General features: G+C 43.8%; 1 protein-coding gene across 9 annotated transcripts in view; it reads left to right on the top strand.

Moving 5' to 3' along the window:
• Positions 1–25,042, top strand: part of Ppfibp1 (PPFIA binding protein 1) — a 149,609-nt gene that overhangs the window by 99,469 nt on the left and 25,098 nt on the right. For 6 of the 9 annotated variants that reach the window (XM_028757506.1, XM_028757509.1, XM_028757503.1 and 3 more), the window contains 9 exons: positions 5,177–5,263; positions 6,809–6,922; positions 7,755–7,886; positions 11,828–11,920; positions 13,479–13,593; positions 14,841–14,873; positions 16,121–16,182; positions 17,403–17,478; positions 22,405–22,559. In XM_028757506.1, coding sequence (XP_028613339.1) covers positions 5,177–5,263; positions 6,809–6,922; positions 7,755–7,886; positions 11,828–11,920; positions 13,479–13,593; positions 14,841–14,873; positions 16,121–16,182; positions 17,403–17,478; positions 22,405–22,559 — 867 coding nt within the window. The remainder of the gene's footprint in view (positions 1–5,176; positions 5,264–6,808; positions 6,923–7,754; positions 7,887–11,827; positions 11,921–13,478; positions 13,594–14,840; positions 14,874–16,120; positions 16,183–17,402; positions 17,479–22,404; positions 22,560–25,042) is intronic. The other 3 variants (XM_028757511.1, XM_028757512.1, XM_028757507.1) reach the window with 1 other exon arrangement.

Below are 25,042 nucleotides of genomic sequence, written 5' to 3'. Positions count from 1 at the left end.
GTAATGTAGATTACTGCAGATGAATAGGACCCTGGAGATCGAAGGCAAAAGCCCACTCATAAAGCAGGCAAAGGCTCCTCCTTCCAGTGAGCTGGTAAATACAGAGGTAGCTAGTCCCTCTAACTCTTATGTTGTGACTGAAATGTAACAAAGGACGTGGCCAAAGTAGTTCTGTGACAGGATGTCACCTGCTCCCACGTGTTAGGCATTCTGTGCTAGTAACAGTTGGTGCAGAAATAGATGCCCTTATCTTGTGTGCACCCGCATTGTGTTTAGAAAAGTCACATTCTCAGAGCGAATTATCGGCTAGCTCTGGAAGTCTGTCTAACCCTATGAGAGAGAATGCTTGTTAGATGTTTTTCTCCTAATCATGTCAGAAAGACCTGGCCATATAAGTTCCTTAGTGAAGAAAGTGTCTCTGGGATAGTGGAGCATATTTTTCATCCTGGTGTTGGGTTAAATGACTTGCAACACACTGAAGTATAAAGGGCTATTTTGACTGTATTTCAGAGGATTTAAATATAGTTACTTGGGACGGTCTTTAATGCTTTGGTCTTAGGGATTTGTAGTAAATACACCTTTTGATGATGTACATCATATTCTATAAGCCTTCTGAATGGATGAAAAGAAATGTAGGAGGCTTTTGCATTGAGAGACTATTAGGAAGAATAAATGGCTGTTCTGGTTTGCTTTCTGTTGCAGCTCTTCTTAGAAAGAAAGAGTTTATTTGGTTCACACTTCCAGTTCACCGTTTATCATTAAGGAATGCCAGGGCAGGAACTACGGAGAACAGTGGCTTACTGGCTTACTCTCTGGCTCGAATTCTGTTACCTTTTTTATGTTGGCTAGTCCTCCAGGCCTAGGGATTATAATACCCACAGTGGGCTAGGCCCTCCTACTTCAAAAGCAATAAAGAAAATGCCCCTACAGACATGCCCACAGGCCAGTCTTATGTAGGCAGTTTGTTGACTGAAAACCATTTTTCCCAAGTATGTCATGTTGAAACCAAGGTTAGCTATTATAGTGACCAATTCATGTAATTTGGTGATTGGCCATCAGTGGCAAAATGTGTTAAAAAGCCGTATTGTGAAGTTGATGGCAGGGTGTGAAAGGGAGGCCATTGGATAAGGAGAAGACAATGACACAGTATCAGAAGGAAGAGGTAAAGCTGGTTACGAAAGACAGTTGACACAGGCAAGGGGTATCGGGGGTGAGCAAAAGTGGGCACAAAGCCTTTGGGTGAATGGTAAGGGAAAACTGAAGAGATCATACTACATTAAAGAAACCGATACCAAGAAGAGACAATTGTAGGTCTAAGGGAAACTGGAGACCAAGGTTCCAGAGTAAGAAGTAGGAGGACTAGCTTTGAGAAGGAAAGTCTCAGCTCCCGTGAGACTGGCCAGAAGGAAAACAGGAAAGATGGATGTTTGAGGGATCTTCCTAAAGGAGAAAGTGAAGTAATTCAGAGCACCACCATGAAGTAATAAGTAACGACTTTAAGGGAAATGTGACTAGAGGCAAGGCCTGATACTCATGTACACTCAATCCATGCCGACTGAACGCTTGCCATTGTTCCTTCATTCAGCAGTCAGTCAGTCAGTGCTCCTATCAGACGCAAGAGTTGCTCACAGTGAGCATCTGTGGGGCGCTGGGTGGGTAGTCAGTCCCCTGAGCCCAGTGCTTCTGCAGTGGAGCTTGTCCAATGCTGTTAGTAGCTTATGAGTGAAGCCTTCAAGGAAAACATTATAGACCAGACCCAGATGTAGGTAGCTAGGGAAGACATAAAGAAAGAGTAGGAAGGGTCAGAGAGAAGTCTAGGTAAAAGGGATGAAATGCTTGTGTGAGCACAGAGCATTCAGTTGGAGGAAGGCTTGAGTCACCTGGGAGGTGGATCACGGCTGAAGAAAGGACAGAAGTGACAGAAACCTCACAGGCTTAGTGCCAGTATTCTTAATCAGAAGTAACAGAAAGAGGACACATAGACAGAGCAGGTTTCTAGCTACTTAAATATATTACCATAGCTATGTAGCAATTCCTAAGATTCTTTTTGCCTTGGGTTCCTGTGGTGACTATTAGTGTTTCAGAAATACTAGCCAATCTTGAGTATTATAAGTATTCATACATACTATTTGTTTGCTCATTTTGAGTCAGTTCTCAGCATTTCACTTTGGAAAAGCGGTGTTGAAACATCCTGTAATATGTGGCTTGAAAGAAAATGATGCTAATTTGGCTAGAGTTTCTTGCTCTCAGAATGAGGGAGCAGGGGGTGTAGTTCAGCAGTGGAGCATGTGAGCACCTCTGTGTGGTGAGGGCTTCCACATGATAAGTGCCTCCCTGTGATGAGCGCTTCCTTGTGAGGCCCTGGGTTCAAACACCAGTCAGAACCACAGGAGGAAAACGAATGGATTCTTTTTCGTTTCTACTCAGTGGCACATGACAGCAGTCAGAGCTACTTAGGATGCTGAGGCAGATTTGCTTGAGCCCAGATGTCTGTGGCCTGGTCCACATAGGGAGCTCCATTCTATCTATTAAAGAGACAAAAGAGCAAGTCCTACCTCTGTGTTCACTGAACATAGAACATTTTTAATACAATAAAATGTGTTTATAAAACGTCACTTGCATGGGATTTTAAAAACAGATGCCTCACAATGTGGTTAATATATCCACTGTGTGTGTGTCAGGGTCTGCCTCTGCACTTCATAGACCGGAACATCCACTCTGTGTGTGTGTGTGTGTGTGTGTGTGTGTGTGTGTGTGTGTGTGTGTCAGGGTCTGCCTCTGCACTTCATAGACTGGAGGAACCTCCACTGTGTGTCTGGCTGTTCTCCAGAAAACTGCTTCATTTTCATGATCCCCAGGAGTATAGATCATTCCAACTACTCCATCAGACTCTTGTCTCTTGTAAGTTAATTCTGAACACTGGAGTGAACAGCATGGGTAGGGTTGCACAGTGGTAATGGTACAGGTGTGTGGTCGAGCAACTACTAGTGTTAACATTATACCCACTCTAAACATGCATTGCACACTTGCTAAATTAGCTTCTGAGTTTTCTTTGGGGTCTTGGGAAATGTAACCCAGTGTGTCTCCATCTTCAGAAGGAGTACCTCAAATTTAATCTTTCCTTCTTTTTCTTCCTCCTCCTTCCCACTTCTTCCTCCCTTTTTCCCTTCTTCCTTCTATATTGTTTCGCTTTCAAGATATGACATTTGTCACTCTCAGAACTGAAATAGGGATCTGGGGAGGCAGAACAGACGCAGGTTAATTCTGGAGAAATAGGAGTCATGTTGGATGTGCCCTGGGGAAGCGGCGTGTACAGTTCCTGGTGTTTGTTTGTTCTGGTTCTAACAATCTAAGAGGTTGTGCATGGCTGAATTCTGGATGGCCCTACTTGTCCATTTTGGGTTTCTGACTTATCTCTGCTGTGCTGAAAGGACTCTTCAGGGAATCCCACGGATTTAGTATGTAATGTAGCTCGGATATGATGAGGGGCACATCACAAGCGGGCATAGTGGCTCATGTCTGTAATACCAGGAGGCTGAAGCAGGAGGACTATCCCTGACAGCCTGGAGAGGGGGAGGACAGTGGAACAAAGAGGGGAGAGAACAGGGGATGCCTTATATACTACTGTGTTTCAGAGTGACAATTCTATGTGTCTTATTCTTCGTGAGACTTCTCAAATGTGCCATTCATGACTTGGATATGAAAAAAATGGGAGAGAAGGCCAGGCACAGTGGTACATACTTTCAGTCTGAGCAGTGGGGAGGCAGAAGCAAGTGAAACTCTATTAGTTCGAGACTAGCCTGACCTACACGGTAAATTCTAGTTCATCCTGCTCTACATAATGAGTTCCAGCACAGCCAGGGCTACATAGGAAGACTGTGTCTCAAAGATAAATAAACAAAAATAAAAAGTGTAGGAAAAAGTCTGTACTTCCGTGGACAGTGCACTATGCATAATATACAAGATAGGATTTAAAAAAAAATAAAAAAACCAGCAGAAGGAAGAGGAGTGGGAAGGTGAACGTGGACGAGCACTGAGCCAGATGCCAGGAAGGTGTGAGCTGATGGCCAGGTGTTGCCAGGAGCTGATCTTAGCATCGTATAAACCGATAAACATGTAAGAAGTTAGTGAAGCCAAGACGGAAAACAATTACAAAGCTGTCAGGCCCTCCAGGGAAAGTCACTCTGGACTGAACGCTTAAGCTTTGCTGGGGAGACAGAGAGGCTTCTGAAGGCTTTCCAGACGGGAGCCTTCATCATATGATTTCATCCTGTGACCTGTAGAGCTAAGTGGACAGGAAGAAGCCCGGCAGACGTTGCCCTGCATCTGCTCCATAAGCAGGCGTTGGCAGTCCAGTGTGGAGCCTGGGGATAGAGTGGGTAGGAACAGGAGGACATCACAGGTCATAATCACTGTTCCACAAACTCAGTGACAGGGATCATTCAGGGACAAATGGAGTACTGTCCTCTACTAGGTACTCAGAACTTCGTTTGCCCTAGGGCTGTGCCTATGGCTACTGGAGCATTCCAGCAGCTGCTGCTTTTTAGAGTCTGTGCTGGATAGCTTTCTGCGAACTTGACACAATCCAGAGTAATTTGGGAAGAAAAGGTCCCCACCATCTTATCAATGTGTACACAAGCCTATGGGATGTGTTCTTAATTAATGATTATGTGGAAAGTCCAGTCCACTGGGATGGGGACATTTCTGGGCAGACAGTCTTGGGTTGTATAAGAAGGTGGCTTAGCGGGCCATGGGCAAGCCAGTAAGCAGCACTCCTCTAAGGCCTCTGCTTCAGTTCTTGCCCTGACTTCCCTTCATGGTGGACTATAAGGTGAAATGAACACTTACCCTCTCAAGTTATCTTTGGTCAGTGTTTTACGACAGCTGTATGTTTAGAACCTGTCTTGGTTCTAAACCTATTTGTTTTCTGTTTCCTCGGCAGCGGGGTAGGCCAGTGAGTTGCGTTTAGAAGCTCAGTTGTATACAAGCGCTCACCGTGCCTGTCATGCTTATTTTGAAGTCAGTTAATTTACTTAACATTTTCCATCTATGCCAGTGACAGTTGTGCTGAATTTAATCTGGGCCCCTTGAGTTTAAAATATGTCAGTTTTACGGATTCATAACATACCAAATCCTAAGGGAGCATTGACCTTACCTATGTTACTTTCTCGTTCAGACAAATGGACACCTACCCGGGAACGGAGATGTGTATCAGGAAAGGCTGGCACGTCTAGAAAACGACAAGGAATCCCTCGTTCTTCAGGCAAGTGGTACTTGAGGCTGTTCCTTTCTCAGGACATGTGTCCTTGCAACTTTTTCTCACATATATGTGCAACACCTGTATTAAGCACCCGTAGTAAACACACCATCGAAGCAGTATGACAACTGTTCTGTTCATGTGCATTTACGTTGTGCTGGGGAGCCTGTGACTGGGAGCATAAGGAAGATGTGTAGGCTGCATGTAAGCACACTGCTGTTCCATGAAGGGACTTCAGCATGCAGACCGATATCTGCAGAGATTCTCGAACCAGCCACAGACAGATGCCAAGGGAAGACGGTACTCTCACAGAATACTGAAAATGGATCATTTAATTTGTACAGCAGCTCAGCCAGACACTGAAGGGAATAGCACAGTGGAGTAGAAGGCAGCTGTGGTCTCAGTGTCTGTAATCCCAGCACTTAGGAGGCTGATGCAGGAGAATTGCCATAAATTTGACATCAGCCTGAGCTATAGCATCAGATCCTATCTCACAAACAAGAAGTGGAGTGCTAGGCCAGCTGTCCGTACCAGGGGTATGTAGCTGGCTCTGGCCAGCTTTGTCACCCAGTCCTCCAGAGCAGGTCAGACTCAGTTCCACTTGAGATGACTTTGTATGTCACCTGCTGTCAGATTTGATTTTACATGTTTCAGCTAGAAATCCATATCTGTGAATACCCATAGTATGAAAATCTCAGTCTAAATATATATTAACTTTCCGTCTTTTAAAATGATGCATGAACCATACAAAGCAGCTGAGTGGAGCCTGCTGTTGGAAAGCACTGTGAAGTACATTTGCTTGCTTCCCTGTGGTGTTTCTAAGTACAGAGCTAACTGGATCAAAGTATATTTACTCAGCTGGTATCGCAGAGGAGAGATTTGGAACCCTAAGGGTGAAGGATGAGCTTCACCGTTTGTTTCTTGGGCGTGTGGTGTGGTACCCTAGCTTTTTCCTTTTCCTCTTTGGTGCTGGGACCTGAACTCATGCTAAGTGCACTGCAGCACTCTTCCCCTGCCCTCACTTTGAACGCTCTTGTGACCGTGTCCATCTTGGAAGAGCTTGTAGAATTTGAGGTCTTTATTCACCTTTGCTTCTTTTATTATTGACATGTGACATCTGGGTGGTCCTTAGTGCCTGTTTACAACATGGACCTCGCTACTACCAGTCTTCTCACTATTTCCTTCAACATCAGATTTTCCTAATTACAACCGAAATGGTTTAATGTGTAAAGAAATTGGAAATCTCTGACCAGCGCTCAAGTTTCTCCTAAACTGAATAAGAATCTTGGGTCATAAGGCAGCATAGGACTGCACAGGTCACCCGGTGGTAGAGAGCCTGCCAAGCCTAGCACGCACAAGTCGTGGGCTCGATCCACACAAAGCAAAGTACAAACAGCAAAGGGTAGGACCACTGTCATCTTGTTAAGCTTGTGATATTTTAAACCCACCGTGAGTGATGGATCTTAGTCCTCATTCTAGTTAGAGAGTGAGCCGTGCTTTGGGGCCCAGAGCCTTTCAAACTCATTGCAGCCTCTTGCTTTAAATTAATAGGTAAGTGTGTTGACAGACCAGGTGGAGGCTCAGGGAGAGAAGATTCGGGATTTGGAGTTTTGTCTTGAAGAACACAGAGAGAAGCTGAACGCCACTGAAGAAATGCTGCAGCAGGTACGTGCCAAAGCTGGGGTGTGTGTGTGTGTGTGTTGAACTGTGCTATCTCAGGTTCAGCATTCCTGTCTTGTCTCAGCAGCAATAAATTCCAGAATCCCATAAACTGTTGTGTTTAATGTCTAGACTAGCAGAGTCTAAAACCACAGAGACATGCAAAATTATGTAGTTAGGAGAGAATACAGTGTTACAGGAGTTACAAGTTGATCTTTTGCGCTCATGTTATTTCTAACTCCCAATCATGAGATGAAAAGCACCCTATGCGGCTTGTTTAGGCAAAAACTCACACACACACACACACACACACACACACACACACTCACACACACGCATCCCAGTGCATGCACAGGGCTTGTGGACGAGAAGCCTGTGATGCAGCGGAGATTATGTATGGCTGCAGAGCTGCTACTGTTGAACGTCAGTCTGTGCCGTTGCCTGCCTGTGAGACTTGACAGGCTCCAGACCTCCCTGTCCTCATGACCTCGGCTTCTGTGTTCCTAGAAACCCTGAAAAAATGAGGCTGATAAGCTTCCTCATGAGACTGTGGCAGGGACTGAACTCATGAGCATGTCTCCCAGTCCCTGGAATATAGCAGGCACCATGCATGGCACATCAGTGCTGTCATCGGGCTCTGGAGTCTCTCAGCTGTGTCCCCCTGACCCCCTGATGACATGTGTACTTCTGTTCAGAAGAGGTCACTAGAGTTAAGTGATCCTCAGCCGTGTAGTGTATAGCCATACTTCACCCACGGCCTACACTTAACTATTGCTGCGTTGCTGTCCTAACAGAAATTTGTAATATAACAACTTGTGAATATCTGGAATTCTAACAGGAGCTTCTGAGCAGGACTTCCCTAGAGACACAGAAGCTGGAGTTGATGGCTGAGATTTCTAACTTGAAGTTAAAACTGACGGCTGTAGAGAAGGACAGGCTGGATTATGAAGATAGGTTCAGAGACACAGAGGTAAGTAGCGTATGCTCGTTCTCTCTCTTCCCTTCCCCCTCTTCTCTTTTTTTTTTTAGCCCTAACGTGCACACGTGCATGCACATGCACGCACATGCACACACAGTCACACAGACACACACACACACACGCACACACACACACACACACACACAGGACAAAGCTGAAACTCCTGGAGGTGTGAAGGGAAGGTAGTGAGTTACTATAAACTTTCACGTTGCTTCCTTTTAAGAAATAATGTTCAGGGCTCACTAGACCCTAGTCCTCAGCACTGTTCCAGAGACAGAATAAGCCAGGCATACTGTACATGCCTTCAGTCCCAGCACTTGAGAGATCAGGGCAGAGGATCAGGGGTTCAAAGCCAGCCTCCATCATATAGTGAATCTGAGAGTAGACTGGGCACTGTGAAACCCTTGTCTCAAAAAACTAACAACCATAAGTAAAAAAGAACTCAGGGTAAACCTTAATCACATTGTGATTTCTTCACTAAGATGCTAGTTCCAGTTTTTGTTTCTTTCAAATATTCTGTAGAACTAGTTTTGACTACAAGGTATTTGTGGCACCTGACTGACAAAACTGTGCTGGTCTTAATTTAAAAATAATGTATTAGATACATGATTTTATCAGCTGTCCTTATATAGGCCCAATGGTCGTTTACATAATCTAAGGGGAATTGGTTAATATAGAGAAACCTCATGTCATACACTCAGAGAATTCTAGCATTTGCAGGTTATTTTATTTGACCCTTAATGTTTAGTATATTCCGCATGTAAGTCGTTGCGATTAACTAAGACTCAGTATACTTTTGTGAAATTTAGGCTGCCTTCCATGATGAAATAAGTACTTTATTGGGGAATGGCGCAGAGGCTCAGCAATTATGAACACTTGATGCTCTTGCTGGAATTCAGTTCCCAACACCCGTGTCTGTTGGCACACAGTCACTTCTCCATAGGTGTACATGGACACACACACACCACACTGAATCTTTAAAGTACTTGTGGCTATAGAAACTTCACTGTTTCTTCTCTCATCCTAGTGTTAACTCGGGTCTTCTAATTTGGCTTTTGGTTGAGGAGAGGCTTGGAGGGTATCTGTCCATTTCAAATCTTCATTTAGGATGAAACACAGGGCTGAGAGTGCAGCAGAGCAGCAGGACCCTTTTCCAGCACTCACAAGGCCCTGGGTTCAATCCCTGACACCACAAATGAAGTGAAATAAATGAAAGGAAGAGCTATAGAAATCCCTTCTTAGAGGGCACCACCCCTCAGCCTTCTCTGTTTGGTTAAGGGTCTGGGGTGGGGTCCTGTGTCAGAAAATGAGTACCAGAAAGGAGAGTGAGTAGGTGGTTGTTTTCCTCAAATCAGAGATCCATCTGCCTCTGCTCCCCAAGTGCTGGGATTAAAGGCTTTTGCCACCACTCGCTGACTTGACTTTAATGTTTCCTGTAAGAGACTGTTTAGATTTTTCCCTTTTCCTTACCCCGCCATCCCTGTTTTCACAGTGGCTGCTGAACCTACATAGTGGCTGGGGCTGCAGGGGGATTGTTTTGGTGGGGGGGGGGTGAGGGGAGAGAGGTTGCAGGGATGGGAACTAAGAGGCTGGAGGGAGACAGGAAGGGAGTTGAGACTGTTCACACTGTAAGAGGCGGAGTCTTACTTACCCGGTGCTGTGCTTAGTTTACTCTGGTTGTGAGGCCGACCAGTCGGGACAACTGAACTGCAGCAGGTGTTTGTCCTGTCTTGATTCTCCTGCTTCTGTCTTCTCCTGTGTTCTCATCCAGTGACCCTGTGGACACACCTCTAGAAAACACAATCTTTGATCATTTCCTATGAAATAATCCGCACTGCTGATACAAGGCAGTACATATATTCACAGGGTATATTACAGAATATTTGGTAATTGTGGATTTATATTAAAATAATCAAAATAGTATTCAGACATTGAAACAGAATGGAATATGCACATGTTCTGGCTTAATGTTCCCTTAAAGCTTTTAGCTAGCTCTTATGCCATCCGAAATCTCTTAACGCTCTTCCAGAATTTTAAGAGTTTGGATATTGGTTTCCAAGAAAATGTTGAAGTTAAGTAAGGAACCTTTATAGGCATTTCTAAAACCTAGTGCATTAAAAATCTTTAAACCTTGAAGATTTGCGCCCCCGTCTGGTGTAAGCACAGATGACTAAAATAAAGACCTCTGCATGGAGCCTGAACTGAGAAGTTAAGTGCAGTAGTTTAAATAACATTTTTTTTTTAAGGTTTTCTTTCCTTTTCTCTTTTTGCATTAAAGAGATAGTTCCATATTTTCCAGCCAGACTTGTCATGGGCATATCTAGCTTCTCGAAGATTGGAACTTTAGATTCATATTTAATGCATTACCACCACAAAAAGAAAAATTGGATAGTTTTTTCTTTAAAAAGAAAATAGGAAAATGACCCCACTATGTAGTTTGGTTTTCTATAGCTGTTCCTTCATGTTTGCAGACAGCAGTAAAGGAAGGGGTAATGTTTACAACCATGCCTGCTGGGAGTTCAAAGCTGCCTGTTAACAATAGCAAAGCCTGAAAGACCAAAGGAAGGAAGCCCACTCGTGACTTCTGCTCAGGGAAGATGAGCTAGCAAGAGACACGGAGTCTTTTTAAACCTGAAGTCAGAATATTTGAGCAAATCTGACAAGCACGTTTTTAAAGTGGTAGTAGAAGTGGTGTTAAATTAATTCTGTTATGAAATCATTTAGACTTTAAATTTTGCACATATGAAATTATGTTATTGTATTGGATGGATATATATATATCCATATATGTGTGTGTGTGTGTGTCTATATCTGTATCTATATCTATATATCTATATCCTCATCTACCTTCAGGTTGAGATTGTTGGCTTAAAGAAACTCAAGTTTATATTTTTATAGACTAGGCAAAGATTATAGAAATCTTTAAATAACTATATGTGTCACGGAAAAGAATCTTAAGGTAAATGGCTATGCCAGAGAAAATCTCTAGTTCATGTGGAAAGATGGGGCCCATAGGTAGTTTTAATATAGAAGCGTATGCTAAGTGGCTTTGTCAGTGTTAGACTGTCTTGGCGCGCTAGTCACGTTTCTGTCCTGTAGCAGTGAACATTGACCATCAACTTGTCAACCACCTGCCAGCAGTCCCAGTGAGGACTTTCGTCTTTGTGAGGTTGGTCTGTGGACACCACTGTGAGCAATTGCCTAACTGCTGTAGGCAGGTCCAGCTCACTGTGGGATCGCCATCTCCTGCATGATATACAAAAGACAGGGGAGTGAGCCAGTGAAGGAGCCAGCAAGGAGTATGCATCTGGTTCCTGCCTCTGGGTCCCGGATTTGGTTTCCTGCCCTGGCTTCCCTCAATGATGAACTGTGACCTGGAAGTATAATTTGCCCCAATCCCCACCTCCACCCCCAAGCTACTTTTGGTCAGATTGTTTGATCACAGCAACAGGAAGAAAACCAAGATACATTACTATAACAAATACCCAAGACAGCTCATAAAGAGACAGTTTATTTTAGCCCGTGGTTTTGGAGATCGTAGTCCATGGTTAGTGGACCCCATCGCTCAGAGACAGTGTTGACGAAGCACATTATCATGAAATGCGTGGCAGGAAGCAGAAAAGAGGGCAAGGAGCTGAGCCCCCCAAATCCCTTTCAGGGTAAAGGATCTCCCTGTAGGCGCTGCTGCTTCAAGGTTCCACAAACCTTCCAGCCCCACACTGAGCACCTGGTCCATGAGTCCCATAATAGCATTTCTCTAGTCAGAATCATAGCTACGCTTTTATTTTCATAAGCATTTCAGGGCAGAGGCACTGGACTTGTTCTCACAACTTATATCCAAGGAACTGTCCTGGCTTAGGGCTTTCCAGCTACTCTTTTGGTGACGTGGCTGTGCTATACCCTTTTCTAATCAATTTTTTTTTTTTTACCAGGGGCTAATACAAGAGATCAATGATTTGAGGCTAAAAGTCAATGAAATGGATGGCGAAAGACTTCAGTATGAGAAAAAGCTCAAGTCTACTAAAGTAAGTTTCTCTGGAAAACAAAGTGATTTTAAAACATGGTCTATTGTTCTATGAGCAATATGATTTTACAAAAGTGTTTTCCAACTAGTACATGGTGACATCATATCTCACAACTAAACTGTGTTTCTCCCAAGCTGGAGGTACTTAGTTTACATGCTAGAGTTCTCAGTAAATCCAAGGCTTGACTAATCTTCCAGAACACAGCCTGTGATATCTGAGTTAACTAGCTGGTGCTCTGTCAGGACACAGCCTGTGGTATCTGGGTTAGCTGACCTTCTTTATGAACTGATGCTGTTTTCCGTCATTTAGCTTATCTTTTCTGCCTCCTTTTCTCTCATTCCTCTGTCTCTCTACCAGTCTCTAATGGCCAAACTTTCTAGCATGAAAATCAAGGTGGGTCAGATGCAGTATGAAAAGCAACGGATGGAGCAAAAATGGGAGACGCTGAAGGTGTGGTAGACATTGGTGGGAGTGGGCCGCCACTCTCTGGCATGTCATTCTGCGGTGATGGTGTTTTCAGTAGCATGTGCATTCATTGCGTGTATGTGTCTCACCTGTCTGTTAAAAGTGCACACACCTGTCTGTTAAAAGTTCATCTGTGGAACTCGTATGAACTGGAGCCTGCTCTCCAGTTAGAGTTTCCAGGAAGGCCAGTGTGTGTGTGTTCTTTAACATGGCAGGGAAGAGAAGCCACTGCTCAAAAGTCCTGCAGGGAGAGGGGCAGCGCCTCTTGCAGGGCTACTGAAAGTTTCTGAGCTTGGCTCCATCCTTACCATGAGTCAGGAGTACAGGGCTGACCTGGCCTCTTGGGTGGGTTTTTCATAATACTACATGTACAGCTAGCTGAATAAAGACTCTGAGAATAAACGCCACACTGAATAAAAGATGCCTGTTGTCATGGCATAACTAGTTTCTGTGACAGATACAGCCGCAAAATATAAATTTGCTAAAACTAGTACTTTCTAAAGCAAATCTGAGTTTTTAAATTTTAAAAAAAATTATATCAGGGCCTCAGAAGCTTTTTCAGATATCATCATCTCAAAAGGAAGACCCAAATCCTCTCTTTCTAGATTCCTCTTTTCATGGCTGCCTTATTCAGTGATAAGAGTAAATTGTGTAGTCCATGATTTGGTCAGTCACCCCTGATTGCCTCCCTGTGGCTACTGATGCCCAGTGACTATCCCAGGATCATTAATGTCACTTTGAAATGCTGAAGGAGCCAATCAAGCCTTTTTGAATTTGCTTTTAAGACAAGTATCGAATTTGGTCATCTTTTTCAACTAACTTGGAGAGACTTTAACATTGGCAGAATTTTAGAGTGTACCCTGTCCTGGTTACACTTCAAACAAACCTGAATCATTTATACTGTAATTATTACAAATTACGTATATTAATAGTGTTTACCATTGCCTCTGTCTAATTTGTGTTTGTGTGTAAGTTTTTGTGGGTGTTTGTCTCATTCCCGTAGTCCGAGTATTGATTTAAAGGGTTAATACGCTTTGTAAGTGTTTCTCTTCTCCCCTAGTCTGCTGTTTTAAAATGAATTTATAATTTGTAGGATGAATTGGCATCTTTAAAAGAGCAACTGGAGGAGAAGGAGTGTGAAGTAAAGAGGCTGCAGGAGAGACTGGCTTGTACGGCAAAAGGAGAAGGGATCGAGGTCCTCGATCGAGGTAAGACTGACTGTGGCTCTCGATGGTTTCGTTAAGATCCGGTAAACTGCAGGAGAGGGTCTGATGTTGGACAGTAGGAAAACAACCCCAGTGACGTTTTAAAACTTACATTTGGGTCTGACATCTGCACCTCTAGCACGTGGAAAAGGAAACAGAAGAATCTAGGTGGAAACCAGCCTGGGTAACACAGGGAGACCATGACTCAGTTTAAAAAAAAAGTCTTGAAATATAATATGTATAATATCTGGCAATCCTAGAATGAATGAATAAATGTATGTATGTATGCATGCATGTATGTATATGTGTGTGTGTGTGTGTGTGTGTGTGTGTATGTACGTGTGTATCTAGCAGTTTCTGACTCATTTGGACAGATAGATCCCAGTTGGTGGAGCTTTGTCTCATGCCATGTAATACATGGAAACAAGTTGCATTCTGTACCTATTTCTTTATCCATCAGAAAACTCAGCCTTATGGAAGTGGGTTGTCCTCCCTGGATTTAGACATAAGTAAAATAACATTACAGGACATTCAGAAATAGACCACAACTTTAGGGTTGAATCTATTGCTCACATTGCTGTACCAGGGAACCCATAATGCTAGTCTCACTTTTAGAGATTAAGAACTGAACGGACTGAGTGAGTACCTGTGATTAGAGATATGTTTGTGGTGCTGCCAACACAGAGTCGGGGACCAGAGCCGGTGTGAGCTGCTCATTGTCACCATGGGACCAGCTGAGTTCAGGGTCTGAGTACAAGGTTTAGAAATCTCATGGCAGTCTGACCCTGACACTGACTGTGTCAGCATTGGCCCTGTCTCCTTGAACAGGGGACACACTGTCTCAGTGGGGTTGGGCCCGAGTGCTTAATTGGATGCCACATGTAGTCAGGAGGACCAGGTATCGAACTAACACTTGGGAAAACCTACCAGAGTGGCATTAGCCAGTCCACATAGCCAGTCAACATAGTTGGTTGACCCTGGGTCTTAACATCCACATAGAAGCAGCAAGGTACAGAAGGAAGAAGCTCTGATGTAGGAGCTAACCACACAGCATTTCTTCCTGAGGCTCCAGCACTGTGCTTAGTGTACCTACCTGCCTCAGAGTCATGTGGGAGTGCTTCATGTTCTGGGTTGTTTGTGAGATTAGAGTCCCAGCATTTATGTACAAGGAAACCAAATACTAGTACTTGTAAGATAGTGTGTTGTTGTAATATATGCTAACTCCCAATCTGATGGGTTTTCCTGTGCAGATGAAAATATTAAAAAGAAGCTCAAAGAGAAAAGTAAGGTTTTGCTGTCTCTCCATCAGCTTCTCATTCATCGTCAGAGCCACTTCACTCTTGCATGCTTAAAACATTTCTGTTCACAGAAGTGCAGCTGCTTCATCCATAGCCCCTCATTTCTTCACAGAGGCTAGATAGACAGGCCATAAAGCAAGGAGGAAAAGATCATCTTACAGGTTTTTCCTGCAGCCCGTTCACGCCCCAGAGTGCAGCAGGACACACAGAGGAGTGAGCTCAGAAAGTGTGTTCTCTGTGGTGCAGGTGGTGCAGGCACAGAAGAGAAGGCAGCTCATTACTCGGGCACCACACCAGAGCTCGTGGGTGAGCTTTACTGAGTCAGCTATGAAACTCTTTATTTAGCTGAGGTCTACATTAGAAGCTTTATGGAGTCTGGGCTATTCAGTGCACATGAAGATGAATCCTTAACTGACCACAGAGAATGAATTATTAGGTTAAAGAAACTTGCTTGAAGCAAACAAGCAAGCAAGAAGCGTCAGCAATTCCTACTTGAAAATGCGTCAGTGAGTTTTATAAAATTACTAGAATGTTTTCCCCTTCAGAAGCAGATAACTTTAGGTGAATATTTTCCTGTTTTCGTATTTTAACCATAGGTTCACTTTGGGGTTAAATGGTCGCTTTTATTAAAGCGACACTTTTGTGTCTGGTTATCAGATTTTAAGGAAGTCACGTTGTGCATGCTGTGATTTGTTATATGTCTCCGTTTTTGTTTTAAAATGGTATTAGAAATGAGGCTTATAGATGAAGCAAGGTACTCTTCCTTCTGTGGCTCTACAGCTGGCTTCTCAGCATGACAGCTCATGTGAGCACCACACTGCTCAGCCTCTCACCATGGCCTCTCCACTTGGTTATGACAGCACTGTCCCTCTGCCTTGGTCATTGTGAATACCATCCGTCCGTCCGTCCATCCATTGCTCTCACTCACTGCTCACGGCTTCCTTTTTTTGAAAACTCAGTGCTGCCATTTTGGCTGCACCTACATTTCATCTTCAGTGTTTAAAGAAAGAGTTCTCTAAGAGAGGGCATCTCCCTCCCTCCCCATACTGTTAGCTTTCTGTTATCACAACTGTGTGGGTGGGGTAGACAGTGTTCATCCGTATTGTCCCTAAAGGAGAATCACTGCCACCTGTACCTGGGAACTCTTCAGGCAGAAGAACAAGTGTCTTCCCACATAGGTTAGCTGCCTTCCAACAATGTCTCTGTGTCCTAACAATGTCATATCCTTTCAGACATTGAAGTACAGAAAATGAAGAAGGCAGTGGAGTCCCTGATGGCAGCAAATGAAGAAAAGGTACCAAGTGAGACTCAGATATTGCGCTTTGTTTATGCTCTGCAGCATCCTGGCTGTTCCATGCAGACCTTGGTGTACCTCAGCTGGGAGAGGACATGAAGGGTCCTTCCTGGTCTCTTCCGCCTGAGTGTGCACAGGCTCAGTGATGACACTGTGTCTGTGGCTGTGTGCACACAGTAGAGAGGCCAGCAACACAGGTTCCAGTGAAATTCCCATGCCCTCTTTCCCCTTCTGAATTTAGGAAATATTTAGACCATTGGACTTCCTTATATTCAGGTGAGAAGAGAGGTACTACATTCTAGAAATTCTAGGCTAACATGACCTCTGAAGGGCAGAGCTCCAACTTGATAGAGGTGCACACAGCCACAGAGAGAAGACGTCAGCACTGCTATGAAGTCATAGTTACTTTCTTTATATTCCTCACTTCTTTTACATCTGGAAATGTCTTGCCTTTCCTGAAAGGTGAAATAACAGACAACAGACAGACACAGGCCAGGCCCCTGGATCATTCTTGGTCCCTGCCTTTGTCTTTAGTGCATTGGCCTAATGCCTGTGTCACTAGGGCTCTTTGCCATGGTCAGTTTTCCTCACCCATATTTGGCTTTCATCCTGCTAGAAGCATGGGGCAGTGTCATTCTCACCACCGACCTGACCTGATCCTGGCTGCCTAATAACCACTGGGTTTGGCTTATAATGTCAGACTGCTTTCTCCTATGTCCCTTAGGGAACAGAACAAAGGGACACATCCCAGAAAAGACTAATTCCAAGGAGTATAAAACTGCAGAAAGCCAAGAGATAGTTTTCTTCCTCATCACAACCTTCTCTATCCACTCCCCAAGTTCTAGGTTACAGTTGCAACCCCTGGCTTCTGTGTGGAGGGTGCCGGGGATCTGAACTCTAGAATTTTACCCACTGGCTTCAAACACACGTCATCAAGCCTGACGCCTGCTCTCTCGCCACTAAGCTATCTCACTGGCCTTGATATTTTTTTCTTTTTTGTTAAATGCTGTTATATCAGTTTTGTTTTTAAAGATGACAAGTAAAAAGAATATGTAGCATCCCAAGTGCTGGCTCTGTCTCTGATACACACAGGAAAAAATACAGCCATTGTCACTTTTGCTGAAGTTTAGAAATATTTTCGGATACTGTACACAGTTCACAGGTGCTTCCCTTGACTGTTTTTAAAAGTCAGTAGTGATGACGGTTTACTCAATTCACAGGAGCGGAAAATAGAAGACCTCCGGCAGTGCCTGAGCAGGTACAGGAAAATGCAGGACCCAGCAGTTCTGGCCCAAGGTAATAATGTATGTAGAGCGCTCTCCAAAAGCCTTCCTCCTTCAGTGCGTTTCAACCAGCCATGAACTTTCACATTTAGACTCAATGTCTTACAGAGTTCATGTGCGTTATTCCAGTTTGCGTGGCTCATTTGTTTATTGATGGTAGTTCCGGGCAACTGTCCTGTCAGGATGTACTCAGCTGATGGGTGTGTTGTAGCTCTATGCCTCAGCCAGAGCAGCTCCCAGAAAAGCATTCTAGAGCAGGAGCTACAGTGTGCATCAAGAGCCTGGAGTGTTTTTAGAAGGAAGGGCAGTGTGTCTGGAAAGTTCTGAGGGGTAGGGAGGGTGTGGCTTGATGCCTTGTAAGGAATCTCAGTAGGGCTGGGCTGGGCATCTGCTTGTAAACCAAGGCCGGGAATCCAGTGAGGCTTTGCTTTGTTCTGTTGGTCCTAGGGTAGTGGTTCTCAAGCCTCCTCTTGCTGCCACCCTTTAGTGCAGTTCCTCATGCTGTGATGACCCACTTCTCAACTAATTTTGCTACTGTTAGGAATTGTAATGTAAACCTCTGATATTCAGGCCATCTCATATGCCACCCTTATGAAAGGGTTGCAGACACTGGGTTGAGAACCACTGTTCTAGGGATTGAACCTAGGGCCTTGCACATACTAGGCAAATGTCCTACCACTGAGCTACGCCCTCAGCCGGGCTAAAGGGCTGAATAACAAGTTTGCAGCGTAACTTCTGCCAGGGGGAGTAATGAGGGACACCAATATCTAGAGCAGGCGGGGGAGCAAGTCAGGACTCTTGAATATATTGCTGCTGCAGAGTCCCAGTGGATCTGGATCGACCCGATAGATTAAGGCTGTGATATGCTCAATTAGATGAGGGGCTTGGAGCAAAGGAAAACAAATCAACAAAGGGAGACACTCGGGGCTAAAGCACCAGGTAGGTGATGGTGGCCAAGGAGTGTGAGTTCCTCTTGGAACACATGGAGTTGTTCTGCCTTCCCTGCAGATGACCTTTCTCAAACACAGACTGAGAGTCATTTAGGACATACAGAATGTTAGACCTAGTTGACTATGAACATGCAGGTAGTCATCACTCTAGAGATGTTAAGCACCAAAAACATGTCTTTTTGAGAGATATTTTAGTTAGCGTTTCTTTGCTGTGATGGAACACCATGACTGAAAGCAGCTTGGGAAGGAAAGCCTTTATTTCGACTTAAATTCCATATCACAGTTCATTACAAAGGAAAGTCAGGGCTGGAGCTCAACAGGGCAGGAACCTAGAGGTAAGAGCTGATGCAGGGGACATGGAGGGGTACTGCTTACTGGTGGCTCTCCGTGGCTTGCTCAGCCTTTTTTCTTATAGCACCCACCGGACTAGCAGCCCAGGGTTGACACCACACACAATGGTCTGGGCTGTCCCACATCAAGCACTAATGGAGAAAATGCCCCACAAGCTTGCCGGTAGCCTAATCTAGTGAAGGCATTTTCTCAGCTGATATTTTCTCTTCCCAAATGATTCTAGCCACCATCAAGTTGACATAAACACTAGCCAGCAAAGAGATAATTATGAAATACTCAGGAATTTGAAATTTTTGTTTTAAATGAACTAATTAATTTTTTATTTCTTGGGATCTGCCTCATGCATACTAGTGAAGGCTCTGCTACTGAGCTATGCTCTCAAAAATTTTAATTCTGAAGACTTCATGAATCAAAAAAACAAAAACAAAAAACACCCTCTGCTTTGGGCCAGGAGCTTCAAAACAAACAAGTAAACAAAATAATAAATAATTCTCTTTTTTTATTCATAAGGACTAATAAAATTAGTTCCATGAGGGAGACCAAGGATAACTTGTGAGCCATATCACTAGCCCTTCCAGAAGGCAGGGTGTCTCACTGATGCTGGAGTTCACTGACTGTCTAGATTGGCTTGCCTAATCACCATGCCTGGCTCTTAAAGATTTGTTTTATTTGTGTGTATGTGTATGGCTGTACGTATGCCACATTTGTGCAAGGGCCCAAGGAGGCCAGAAGGGCGTGTCAGATCTCTGGAGTTGTAAGCTGCCTAGTTTAGGGGCCAGAAACCAAATCCAGGCCTTCTTCATGATCAGTGTGTGCTCTTAGTCTCTGGGTCACCTCTCAGCCCAGGCCCAGCTTTTATGCAGGCCCTGTGCTTACATGGCAGCACTTGACTGGCTGAACCTCTCCAACCCCCATGTAGTAGTTTGAAATCAGATCTAATAGGACAGGTTTTCATAAGTCATAAGCATCACACCCTGCTATAGTGAAGAGGTTATATAAAAAGTGATTTCTCCGTATCACTTATGATACTTAGATTTATTTACTTATTCTTCATAAAACTCTTAGCAACACTTAAAATCCTGTAAAGTTAGGATAAAATTCTAGTAAAATCTCAATTTAAAAGTTACTGTTAGGTGCTGGAGAGATGGCTTAGTGGTTAAGAGCATTTGCTGCTCTAACAGAGGGCTGGAGTCTGGCTCTCAGCACCCAGTCGGGCAGCCTACAACCACCTGTAACTCCAGTTCCAATGGATCCAACACCTTCTTGCATCTGTGGGTCTATGGTTTGCCAGTAGGCGTTATTTGGAGATTAGAGTTTTTAAGAACCATTCTTTCCATTTCTAAGAAAATGACCGACTAGCATTGTGTGCTACAGTTAACCCTTTACATCTTGACTGATGTTAAAACTTTTTCAAACTTAGTCCTTTGGGATATTTGGTTTCTTTTTTTCTGTTAAGCCTTTCCTGCTTTAAAATGGCATCAAAGGATTGTTTTGAAGGATCACCTGTCATTTTTTTTTAAATCCTGTTTTTCATTTTGTGTGTTTTCCAAAGCACAGCAGTGATAAGAAGTACCATGTCTAAATGGTGACTCTGTTGTTACCCAGAGTTAGATAGTCACACTGGGATAGACGGGTACATAGATGGGTAGATACCTAGAGTAGGTAGGTAGGTAGGTAGGTAGATAAGTAGTGTATATAGGTAAGTAGGTAGATAGATGATGGTAGGTTAGGTGATAGACAGACAGACACATAGACAGACAGACAACTTTCATGGGATAGGGTCTCATGTGGCCCAGGCTGGCTTTGAACTTGCTATGTAGCTGAGGATGATCTTGAACTCCTGATTCTCTGCTCTCACTTTCTGAGTGCTAGGATTAAAGTAACACATTACTAAACAGGGCTAAACTAATACTTATGAAGCCTAAAAATTTTAAAACAAAATTACAGTGGGATCTTGAAATAAATTTATTTATGTTTTAAACATCTTTTGTGTTAGTACTGTTTGAAACCTGACTCTCCCCGTTAATACCACTGGTGAGTGCTTAATGTGGCCCGAATCCTGGAGGTTAGTTGTTTGCAATTTAAGATGCTATATCCTAGGTTCTGTGTTGTTAATTTACGTATGATGACAGGAAGAAACAGTTCATGTGTTTGTTTATACTTTGACCTGTCAGAAGCCATAATAGGACAAGCTAATAATTAGCAGTTGATCATCCTGAAATGCTTGCCTCGGATTATTATCTGCGACAAGTGTGCCACATTTAGCAAGGCTATGTTGGACATATTTTAGGAAAGATCCTGCTATTAATATGCTTTTCCTATTATTATTAAACATATATAACAATCACTAAGCAATAGCACACCCCTTTGGAGCAGATCTCTGCAGATCCACGAAGATGTACTGTCTTGTAGTATTGCTATATAGACAAATAGACGACTTCTTAAGTCTTAATGGTGATCCTATAAGAATTCCTAAAATTATATCAATGATTATTAAGCTCTTTTATAGTGGGACTGCTATTAAGTCCCTTCCTGATAGTCAAAACTGCTGTGAGAACTCTGCCAGTCTCCCAAGTGTCATCAGTTAACAGCACTTAGATAGTAACCAGACTCTCTCCTACTCAGAGCACATTCCAAGGTGGTTGTAAAATAATTAACCAAGAGTCACTAAAAGGGAACTCACAATTTATTATAGGTGCTAGGACAGAAGAAAAAATATTGCCTGGGTTTATCTATACAAAACTTCACTAATTTCTTAGTTATAGTTTTAAACCTTCGGTGAACCTGTGGAGCTAGACAGGTGATGGATGTATAGTCAGATAATTACTCCTAATGGATATGCATGTAAACATTCTCGATTGTAAACTTCTAGTTCAATTTATGATTTGAATTTTGGTGTGAACTTGTGATGAACTTTGTAACATGTGATCAGGTACTCTGAATGATGTATAAGAAAAAGGGACGTTCGTTAGCGGTGACTTCTCTTCTCCTCATTTTCTCTTCGTCACTTCACCTCTCTCTCTCTCTCTCTCTCTCTCTCTCTCTCTCTCTCTCTCTCTCTCTCTCTTTCTCTCTCTCCTCTTCTCCCTTCTTCCCTGCTTAGAATCTCTCTACTTAGAATTTTTCCTTTGTTAGAATTTTTTCCTTTTTCCACTTAGGACCTTCCCATTTTCCCCCTTAGATAGGAAACTTTTTACACTTAGCAATAAACTACAATAACTTCTTTAAGTGTCTTTTCTTCTTGCAACCTCAAGCCAACAGACCTAAGTTAGAGCCTGGCAGCGCCTGCAGAGACAGATCAAAGGCACTTCCTAATTCTCTGCTGTCCCTGGGCGGAGGGGTTAGTGGCAAGAAACTGCAGTTTCTGGACAGAGTATATCAGAGGGCAGGCCAGCTAACCCTAGGTCTTACCCACTGTCGAGGCTCTTCCCATCCCCCTTGATTGCTTCAAGAAGAACCGACCGGAGGAGAAAAAAGAAGATCACCTCCTCCCACCAAGCTGGGGGTCGCTCCCGGCATTGACCGGCACTGTAGCTCAGTGGTACAGTATATGTTCAAGAAAAAGAAAGAAAGAAATGCATCATTCCCATTCTCCTTCCAAAAGTGGACTGCATGGTCATCTGCTTCATCTCTTCCAGGCCAAGATGGTGAGTGTGAAGGTCTGTTCCACTCCAGCTCCATCTCCACCCTGCTGGATGCCCAGGGCTTCAGTGATCTGGAGAGAAGCACTTCTTCTACACCGGGCATGGGGTCTCCCAGCAGGGACCCGCTCCACACAAGTGCTCCAGAGGAGGTACGTGTGGGATTCTGGCACTTTATGTTGTAGGGACGGTGTCTTTGCTGGTGTATACATTGCCAGTGCCGTGTGATGTGGGTTCGTTTCCCAGCTGCATTACCCACTGGTCTATTCTGGTAGCTTTTGTGTACTGTCAGTCTCTTTTTGTTTTGAAATATGTGCATTCCCTCTTTTTAATAAATGCTTTGGACAATGTTAAATTTGCTTATAAAACTCAACAAAAACAAGACAGGTAGGTTGACTTGTGCCTATAATTTCAGCTGCTGAAGATGCAGAATATTCATTCCTTGGTTGGAAATTTGAGAGCAGCCTAAAAGAACCCCATTCTTAAAAAAAAACAACCATGAGCATCTTTGAGGTAGATACCCAAAAATATGAAATTATAGTTTATTTTTTTCAAAGACGAGTACAAATAAGTCAGGTGAGGGTAAGATTAAATCTTGTTTTGTTGTTTCTGATGACTCCAAGTTTTTAGACTTGGAAAAAGCAATCTGAGGGCATTGGAGTTTATTTCCATTCGTGAAGGCATCAGGACCATCTGTTCATTACCTACTATCCAGCACCAAAATGGCTGGATTGTCACCTTCCTGAGGAGCCTGGAGAGTGGGCAGTGTTCAGCAGGAACACCTCACCTCTGTTGCTCAGCTCAGGAGCAGCAGGCTTCTCACTGCAGTATCTGGTTGTTGAGGCAACTTGATGCCTGTACACTGTTCCACTGTACCCAGGCTGGGAGTCCCTAGGACCGCTTGGCTGCCTCACAGCCCTGTGGTGAGAACACCCTGAGAAGAGCAGGTGGGTCTGCATCCCCTGTAACTCGGCATCATTGGAATCTCTGCTGCAGTTCCAGGTCAAGCAGACTCACAATGAGTAGACTGTCTCTAATGTCTCAGTGACGTCACAGTGTAAGAGCACGTGGAAGGAGATGTGGTGCCACAGTTTTGGAAAACAGTCACCATTTCGCCTCCCAAGTGAGTCAGTTTGCACCTTCTCACATATAAAATGCAGCCTTCCCTTCTCCTAAGGTCTCCAAGTGTCTGTCCCAGGAGCTTTCATCCATTCAGGTTGGTGCGTAGGGAGGCCCCTCAGTAGTTCCTAGAGTATTATTCCAAACAGTATGTGCAGCTGGGAACAAAGCAATTGTCTGCACCCACATGCCCAGCACTGGTCAGGAGGCAGGAACAGGGTAACTTCTGTTGACACTCCTACTTTAAAAAAGGGAGGAACAAAGGCACACGACTATCCTTGGTCCAGAACAGTCCAGCCCACTAGACAGATGTTGTCACTTCTGTATGAGAGACCACCTTTTAGGCTCACCACTCTTCACTCCAGGTCCGCTTTCTTTTCCCCTCTAAGTATTTTCAGACGAGTGTTGTCTCAGCTTGGCAAGGCACTAAGGTCCAAAGCACCCTTTTAATTCCTGCTGAGCCTATGCATTAGAGCCTGATTTGGTGCATTGTCAGAACCTAAAAATCCTCCATTCCACTGCATTAGGTGAGACTTGTCCACACTTTCCTCGCAGTGTCTTGGGGCCAGGCTCCCTGCATGGCCGCTGGACTGCTGCTTATGTGTAGTCTGATCAAGGCAGCCACCCACTGCCTCAGGAGCCCAGGATTCCCCCAGGGCTGATTGGTCTTTGTTTTGAAGTCACTTCTTAACCTTAGTATAATTGCTGTCTGGAGCCACTAGGAACTGGGAATGTCTTGTTCAGCGCAACAAACAGTCTCACTGTGGTCAACAGTTGCTTCCTCTTGCCATATCTCCTCTCTCGCTTTCCTGCTCTCATAGCTGGGGTTGATAACCCCATAATGAAACAGTACTGTTTGGTGAACAGTCTTGTTTTCTAGTACTTTTAATTTGTTTCCCCTTTATAGTCCTGGGCACGAGTACTCAACATTGAGCTACACCTCTGGTCCCGAGCAAGTAAAAACTGAGTGGAATGAAAATTAATTCAAAGAGCAAACAACATTTCCCACTTCTATGTTAGACAGTACTAAAATAGTTCACCAATCAAGATATTATGAAATAAGATGCAGGGGAAGTTTTATGCTTGTTAAATACGTTTATTGAAGGGGGAGAACCTAACTTTGTTTTATTTTGAGACAGAGGCTCGCTTTGTTGTCCAGGCTAGCCTAGAGCTAGTGATCCTCCTGCCTCAGCCTTCCAAAAATAACCTTTGACAGCCAACAAGTGTGCTGGATTTAGAGAGGAATTGCTTGTATATATAGAATATACTGAATTGTTTTTGCAGTCTTTGCTACATGAACCTCAGTTTAAAAGTTTGTTTTTATTTATTTTGTGTGTATGAATATTTTTTCTGAATGTATATATATGTGTGTGTGTGTGTGTGTGTGTGTGTGTGTGTGCACTGCTGCATGCAGTTCCCAAAGACGTCAGAAGAGGGCACCAGATCCCCTGGAACTGGAGTTAGCAGACACTGTGTCTGCCATGCTGGAAACTGAAACCCCAGATCCCCTGGAACT

Source organism: Grammomys surdaster, unplaced genomic scaffold (assembly GCF_004785775.1).
Source record: "Grammomys surdaster isolate TR1022 unplaced genomic scaffold, NIH_TR_1.0 126176, whole genome shotgun sequence".
In the NCBI taxonomy this organism is placed as follows: Eukaryota; Metazoa; Chordata; class Mammalia; order Rodentia; family Muridae; genus Grammomys; species Grammomys surdaster.
This window is presented reverse-complemented; position numbering and strand designations above follow the sequence as displayed.